The sequence below is a fragment of the Bison bison genome, unplaced genomic scaffold (genome assembly GCF_000754665.1).
Source record: "Bison bison bison isolate TAMUID 2011002044 unplaced genomic scaffold, Bison_UMD1.0 scf7180017864327, whole genome shotgun sequence".
Lineage (NCBI taxonomy): Eukaryota > Metazoa > Chordata > Mammalia > Artiodactyla > Bovidae > Bison > Bison bison.
In genome coordinates, this window is record NW_011494899.1 from 7,955,542 (window position 1) to 7,963,815 (window position 8,274).

At 39.3% G+C, this 8,274-nt stretch overlaps 1 protein-coding gene across 1 annotated transcript in view; it reads left to right on the forward strand.

The window, feature by feature from the left end:
* SLC5A8 (solute carrier family 5 (sodium/monocarboxylate cotransporter), member 8) overlaps window positions 1-8,274 on the forward strand; it is a 66,681-nt gene that overhangs the window by 19,429 nt on the left and 38,978 nt on the right. Inside the window, exons 4-6 of the mRNA XM_010853455.1 lie at window positions 1,962-2,029; window positions 3,251-3,405; window positions 6,143-6,283. Coding sequence (XP_010851757.1) covers window positions 1,962-2,029; window positions 3,251-3,405; window positions 6,143-6,283 — 364 coding nt within the window. The remainder of the gene's footprint in view (window positions 1-1,961; window positions 2,030-3,250; window positions 3,406-6,142; window positions 6,284-8,274) is intronic.

Sequence of the window (8,274 nt, forward strand, 5' to 3'; positions counted from 1 at the left end):
AATGTCTCTGCTTTTGAATATGTTATCTAGGTTGGTCATAACTTTCCTTCCAAGGAGTAAGCATCTTTTAATTTCATGGCTGCACTCACCATCTGTAGTGATTTTGGAGCCCAAAAATAAAGTCTGACACTGTTTCCACTGTTTCCCCATCTGTTTCCCATGAAGTGATGGGACCGAATGTCATGATCTTCGTTTTCTGAATGTTGAGCTTTAAGCCAACTTTTTCACTCTCCTCTTTCACTTTCATCAAGAGGCTTTTTAGTTCCTCTTCAATGTTCCCTAGTCCTCTGTATTTCTTGTGAAGTATATCTAGAAGCATTCTCAGACTTCAACTTTTTGGAGACTATTTCATAACGCAGTTTTCAACTCTTTTAAGTAAATACCAAAGGACACAATTGTTGAATTATATTACAAGAATATGTTTAGTTTTGTAGGAAACCACCAAACTGCCTTCTAAAATGGCTCTTGCCATTTTGCATTCTTACCTGCAGTGCATGAAAGACTTATGTTGCTCCATGTCCTTGCCAGCATGAAATGTCAATGTTCCAAATTTTGACTATCTAACAAGTGTATAGTAGTATCTCGTTGTTTTCATTTGCATTTCCCTGATGACATATGATGTGGAGCATCTTTTCATATGCTTATTTGTCATCTATATATGTTTTGTGAGGTATATGTTAAGGTCTTGGTATGGTTTAGAATCAGTTTTTTTTTTTTTTTTTATTACTGTGAGTTTTAAGTATTTTGTATGCGATTCATGGGGTCACAAAGAGTTGGACATGACTGAGCGACTGATCTGATCTGATCTGATGATATGAAGAACAATCCCTTATCAGATATCTTTTGTAAAATTTTCTTTCAAATCTGTGGGCATAGAGTTGTTATCCTTCCCTTAAAAAATATAATTTGACCCACTGCTTCTTTTTTTAAAAATTGAGTGAATTAATTAATGACACATTAATAGTTGCAGCTTATTACTGCAAAAAGTTGAAATGAAGTCTGAGAATGCTTCTAGATCTAGTTCACAAGAAGTACAGAGAACTGGGGAACATTAAATGACCCATGGTGATGGAATCAGTAATGACAGTTCAGTAGTTGCAGCGTGTGGGCTCTGTAGTTACAGCTCCCGGGCTCTAGAGCACAGGCTCAGTAGCTGTGACACATGGGCTTAGTTGCCCCAAGGCATGTGGGATCTTTCTGGATCAGGGATCAAACCCACATCTCCTGCATTGGCGGACAGATTCTTATCCACTGAGCCACCAGGGAAATTTTGCCCCTCTACTTCTTAAATAAATGGTAACAAATGATATAAGCTTTTCTCTTTCTTGGGCTTCCCTGGTGGCTCAGAGGTTAAAGCGTCTGCCTCCAATGCGGGAGACCTGGGTTCGATCCCTGGGTTGGGAAGATCCCCTGGAGAAGGAAATGGCAACCCACTCCAGTACTCTTGCCTAGGGAATCCCATGGACGGAGGAGCCTGGTAGGCTGCAGTCCACGGGGTCGCAAAGAGTCGGACATGACTGAGCGACTTCACTTTCACTTTTCTCTTTCTTGGTCCCATTTTAGTAACATGGACAGCTTGTCTTTCAAGGAGTGGTAGAAAAATGTATTTATTTGAACCATGACAACAAATATCCTATGACCCCATTCAGTCTGGGTAACCACCTCCCAATATCAAGCAGTTTCTCAGCTTAATTATAATATAAATGCTTTTTCATGTATTTGATTTAGCCAATGTTGGATCCTGTATAGTGTCTGAGGGTAGATGCCAGGTCTATTTAACTCATCAAATAAATTTTTGAACTCTATTTGTTTTGCTACATTTTTTGAGATTTGGGCCTAGTTTAGGGTAAGAGGGTATAGAGGTCGGTGCCCAATAAATGATATAGCCTCCTGCTGATGATTTTTTGACAAGTACTGGTATATGTTTCACAGTTATACATGCATTTTCTTTTCTTCTACAGTCACAGGATTTGATCTGTGGGGTGTAGTAGTGGCTACTGGTGTGGTCTGCACATTTTACTGCACTATGGTATGTCAAAAACCTTATTTCTCCTTTTACCCTATACATTGCTTTGCAAAATTAAAAGTTTCAATCAATGCATGCTGCAGTCTGGGTTGTTTATATTTCCTTCCCACAGTAACTTATTTTTTATAAGGAATATTCAGTCCAGGGTAAAATTTGATCCTTTGTAAAACATTGATCATAACTGATATTTTTTCTTCATTTGAACCATGCAGTGGTCCCCAATCTTGTTTCATAATTTGCTCATATTGTCGTCATGTTATTGTAGCTATGCTCACAGTATTCCTTAGCTTAGTAACCTGAGATAATTTCCCATTGCCTTTAGGCAGGAGTGAGAGTAAAAATATGTAAGAACCAGTATGGCATAGGCACTGATATTATCATTGATGCTGATCCTTAGCAGTGGTGCAAGTCTTGTGCAACCTGTGATACTCTAAGTCTTAATACTTTAGTTGCTTGATGATGTAGAAGACAAGGTCTACAAAGAGGGACTCGGTCAGGTTCTGGAGGGGTACACTTGGGCAGTGACTAGTACAGAACAATTTTATTTTTTCAGTAACTGGTATGTCCTTCTTTGTGCTAATCCACTTGCCAGTACAGAAGATGTAGGAGAGGTGGGTTTGATCCCTGGGTTGGGATGATCCGCTGGAGTAGGAAATGGCAACCCACTCCAGTATTCTTGCATGGAAGATCCTATGGACAGGGGAGCCTGGTGGGCTACAGTCCGGGGGATCACAAAGAACTGGATCCCCTCAGAGCACACATGCATGCCTTCTTTGTGCATACTGTTTGACCATCAGTCCTGCCTATAGGATAAAATCTATGATACTGCAATTTGACTCTGAGTTTTATTCCTAACAATATCCCCACACCACTCCACTTTGCTCCAAAATATATATCTGGACACACTAAGCATGCCATGTATTTTGAATTCTAGGAGCCTAGCAGGCTACAGTCCACAGGGTCACAAAGAATCGGACATGACTGAGTGACTAAGCACAGGCTTTTTGCCCATGCTGTTTTCTCTGCTGGGAGGACCTTTCATTTTGGATTCTGTTTATATTTGAAAGTTTGATCTAAGTACTACCTTCCTGACTATCTCCCTTGGGTGCACTTCTTGGCCAAGATTCATGTTTTCCTTATCTTTGACCAGGAGAGTGTATAAGCATGTAAGTGCTTAATAATGTCTGGTAGAAGCATTAATCCTAATGTACTTTTTCCTCAAAGGGTGGTCTTAAAGCAGTCATCTGGACGGATGTTTTTCAAGTTGGAATCATGGTGGCTGGCTTTACATCTGTGATTATAAAGGCTGCATTGATTCAAGGTGGAATCAGCACTATTATAAATGATGCCTCCAATGGAGGAAGATTAAACTTCTGGAAGTAAGTTGCCTTTTTGGTTAAGTATTTACTTCTTGGTTAATAGAACGTTCCTTTTTTTTTTTTCCTGTAAAAAGTCTCTTGGCTGAAATAATAAATTTATATTAGAAAACAAACTAACCATTAAAGTCATGGTACAAAAATTTGAAGCTGGCACATAAAAGTGTAAGAAGTTTTCACTTTAAGGGTGGAAGCAGTCGGGTGGTACTTAGTTACATGGTGCTAAGGATGGTGCTTCCTCCTGAGAAGGGATTGATAACAAAAGAGTAATTTCTTCCAGAAATTAAAATCTGAGATAAGTTGAAAGGTAGGGGTAGGGAGAGAAGGGAACATATAGTGGAGAGGTAAGGAAAGGAAACCTTTTAAGAGAAAAACACTAAAAGATAGTGATTCCATTCTGACAATTCTTTGTTTCAAGCAGCCTAGAGAATTCCTCTTTTAATATGGCCCTTGTAATAATAGTATATTATTATTATATATGTGTGTATTTTATATGTGAATATTATTTAATGTATATTATGTAATATTAAATATTATTTCTAGAATATTGACTGGAGAAGTTATGGCCAATGCCTCAGGTATCAGCATTAGTATGATATAATGTCTTCAACAACTATTCAACTTTCTTAAAGAAGGCTAATGGAGAAACTAGATATTTCATCACAAATATATCACACAATTTAACAGACTATTTAAAACACTTATCTTTTGGAATGATAGTGTCTTCCTTATACATCATGTTCAATGTGCAGGGGGGCTCATTTTGACATGAACCAGCTAATTTTCTTTTTAAGCAGCTCTGCTATGAGATAAGCAAGCTGAAATCACTGGCAAAAGGAAAGAAAATCACTTTACACTTGGTGGCTCTCTTCTAGTTATCTGAAAGAAGGTGTTAGTGTTTGAGAATAAAGTTAGAAATTGGACAGGGTCAATGTCTTAATTTGCAAGAATGAGTTACAGTGAATCAACTCCAACTGTTCTCAATATTTTTAAAGAAAATGGAGCCTCCAGTTGGCCTAGTTTAGGCTTGATTCCATCCATTAGCTAGGACAGAGTAGAACATTTTGATTGACCATCATTTAGACTATTTAATGGAAAAATGGTTATTTTCCCAAGGCAAACCTAGGTTGCTGTTACTAGAAGTGTTAATTTCTCAGTCATGTCCAACTCCTTGTGACCCCATGGACTGTAGCTTACCAGTCTCCTCTGTCCATGGGATTCTCCAGGCAAAAATACTGGAGTGGGTAGAAGAGTGGGGAATAGATACCAAGAAGCAGAAACAACCAGTGGCCACTCGGTAGACCTGGATTACTTCCAAATCTCTTCCCAGTCAGCTAGGTTGAGGGGAAAGGGTATGGAGTCAATCAATTTTTCTGCAAAATAACTGTCAGTTTATACAAAGGGTAAACACATTGCTGCATTGAAATAATAACTTATAACCAGTAAGAGATTCCAAAAAGTAAAAGATTAGACATTATTATGACCCTTACAAGGTTTCCAACAATTAAGGAATAATGAAAAACCTTACTGTATATCCCTTGTTATTCAAATATATTTTAAGAATATGATGGTGGACAATAAATCTGCTCTGGGTAGGATAAACGAAGAGAAGGATTTTGTGTTGATATTTTCCATACGGTCTATATTTGGCATATGTATTCTGTATTGCCAAAACCAAAACCACTAAATTGGGTATTTTAAATCTTGTCTTACTTTCTTCCAGTAACTCACAGAACCCTTTAGCTCTTGATGTTTATTAGCTAGTATAGTAGCCACTTTCTTTATGGGAGAAAGGGCCAACACCCTTGAAACTCTTAGCCTTTGATATTAACTATTAGAGAATGGAATAGAGGCTCTCATCTTTCCATTAGAATGCTGAAAACACATAAAATTGTAGCACTTTACCCAAATGATCTCAAATATAAACTTTGAAGTGAAATTGCAGAATTTCAGAAATGGAGAATGTTTCCATTAAAGCTAATTTTGCAGAAAAATTTCAAGCTTATATTGTTTATCAGAGATGAACAGACTCATTCCTTCCAAGATGATACAGTAAGAAGAATTAAAAGATGTATTGAATGTGGAAGTTGAGCTTTCTTTGTAATTGTATTTTGTTTCAGTGCCGTAGTGTGACTTTCAACTATGAGTATGTAGATGGTGCACACAACATTTTAAGAACATGGTTATAATGACATGGTAGTTTTAAACATGAAAACCTTTAAACTGCATTAATTGAATTCTTCAGCTTGAATATAAAGTAGAACTGGGACTATAAATGTTCCGGGAGAGGAAATATACACATGAAATGTGTCGATATTATGTTCATTTCAGTACCATATCTGTTGCTCCAGTGTACCTAGGAATTGCTTGCCCTCTCTTTCTTCAGCTTCATGCTCTTCTTTGATTACAGCGTGGCAGACTTGTTTAAATAATTTCCTGTGGCCATGAGAGAACAGTTTCTATAAATGTTCACAACAATTGAAACATTCATTTTGGCCCCAGTCCTATCCAGAATTTCCAAATCTCTGAAAGTATCGATTTTTTTATTTCACTGAACTTAAGTTAGAAATATTTCTGCCTTTTATATTACTTAATCAATCTGTACATATTTGTGTGTGTATATATATATATTTGTTTATATTTATGTAAGTATACATTGCTTGCTTCCAAAACACTCTAGAAAGATTTCTGTAATAGTTTACTGAGAGTTCAAATTTGTTTTCTGTTTGTTTTCATTTAGCTTTAATCCTAACCCTTTGCAAAGACACACATTCTGGACGATTATTATAGGAGGAACCTTCACGTGGACCAGCATCTATGGTGTGAACCAATCCCAAGTGCAGAGATATATTTCCTGTAAAAGCAGGTTCCAGGCAAAATTGTAAGCCAAACTATGGTATATGAATCGTGAATAACTGTCAATTGTCTTTATGGATGCTCAGAAGTCAAGCTTTGCTGGAGTTTGTCTTTTGTATCATGAAATTCTAACAGATAAATGATATACTTACAAAAGGATCACATAGAACAAAGTGGTACTGTATGTTTGTTTTTTTTTTAACTGTATGTTTTGAATCAGATATTTTAAAATATTTATATCAAGTACCCCTGTTTCTTTTGTCTGCATTCTGATGAATGAGGATAAGAGGCTTGTGCAAGCTTCCTGATGGAGGGACTGGCTGTGGGGAAAACTAGGTCTTGCTCTTATGTGCAGGGCCACACTCAGCAAATCTTTAATTCAGTTTTCTCCTGATGGGTGGTGCTGTGCTCCTGGTGGTCCAATGGTTAAGACTCTGTGTTTCCACAGCAAGGGGTGAGGGTTTGATCCCTGGTTGGGGAAATAAGATCCCACATGCCACATGATGTGGCCAAAAGAAAATTTATATCAATTATTAAGTAAAACAAACCTTATCAAATAAATAGGCATTTATTTTGTATCTGTTTTTATAAGGAAATATAAGGAATAAAAATTATAAATATGTGGCTCTTATCATAAAGGACAGAGGATAAGATGGTTGGATGACATCATCGACACAATGGACCTGAGTTTGAGCAAACTCTGGAAGATAGCGAAGGACAGGGAGGCCTGGTGTGCTGCAGTCTGTGGGCTTGCAAAGAGTCGGACATGATTTAGCAACTGAACAACAATCATGAAGGAACATAGCATCAAATTAGGAAAATGCAACTATGTGAAAAATGGAATAACACTAGAGGTATAACAGTTCCCTGAAACAATGTAACAGTAGAGGAAATGTTCTAGGGCATTGTACTGCCAGATGTGTTGTTTCATTTTATATTCAGACACAGTTATGGATTTATAACCTGGTTCTAACACTTGCTACTTGAGTAATGGGGTGAGTTTCTTAGACTCTCTGAACTTCAGTTTCTAAACTTATACAATGAGCATATCACACATCTTGTGGAGGAATTATAAAATACGGTGTTTGTCATGCATGTGGTAGGGATCCAGTAAATGTGAATTCCCTTTTCCACCTCAAATCCTGGGATGTGAAGGCAGGGATGAATGAGAGATTCCTGCTGAGCAGGCAGGTCCTGAAGGAAGACCATGTGTGGGCCGGTGGAGAAGAATGGGAGAGCATTCCAGGTAGGAAGAGTGATTTGCCCAAAGCACAGAGGTTGGCTTCCGACCTCTTATCATGAGCCCTCTGGAGGGCTTCCCAGGTGGCACTAGTGGTAAAGAACCTGCCTGCCAAAGCAGGAGACATAAAAGACGCGGGTTCAATCCCTGGGTCGGGGAGTTCCCCTGGAGTAGGAGATGGCAACCCACTCCAGTATGTTGGCCTGGGAAATCTTGTACACAGAGGAGCCTGACAGGCTACGGTCCATGGGGTGGCAAAGAGTCAGACACTACTGAAGTCACTTAGCACATGCATGTACAGAGGTCGGAAGGACAGCATGGTCAGGGGAGTCTCCAGCCCATCTTGGCTTGTGCAGAGTGTGAGCAGTGGCTGGTTTTTTCTCAGGAGGCCTCAGATAAACCTGGTGACCAGCATTCTTAATACTGATAAATAAGGCTGAGTTGGCTTTCAGGCATTTTGAAGCTTTAAAACTATAAGAGTAACAAGGTGATTGAAGTAGGAGGAGTAGTAATTCTTTTTGTATTAAGGGAGGAGATTAAAAATACGTGATGGGAGGAGGAGGTGGAGGAAGCAGCGGCGCTCCCGCCCGGCAGTAGAGCGGCGCTGGGACCCATGCGGCCGTGACCCTGCGGCTCGCCGAAGGCGAGCGCGGCAGCTGCGGACAAATGAGCGTGTCGGCGCCGAGGAGTGCACGTCCTCCGGCCACCACGAGACTCCCGGCGCCGCGGGGCCCGCGCTGCGCTCCAGTCTGCCGGGGCACCGGGGTGGCCCGCTA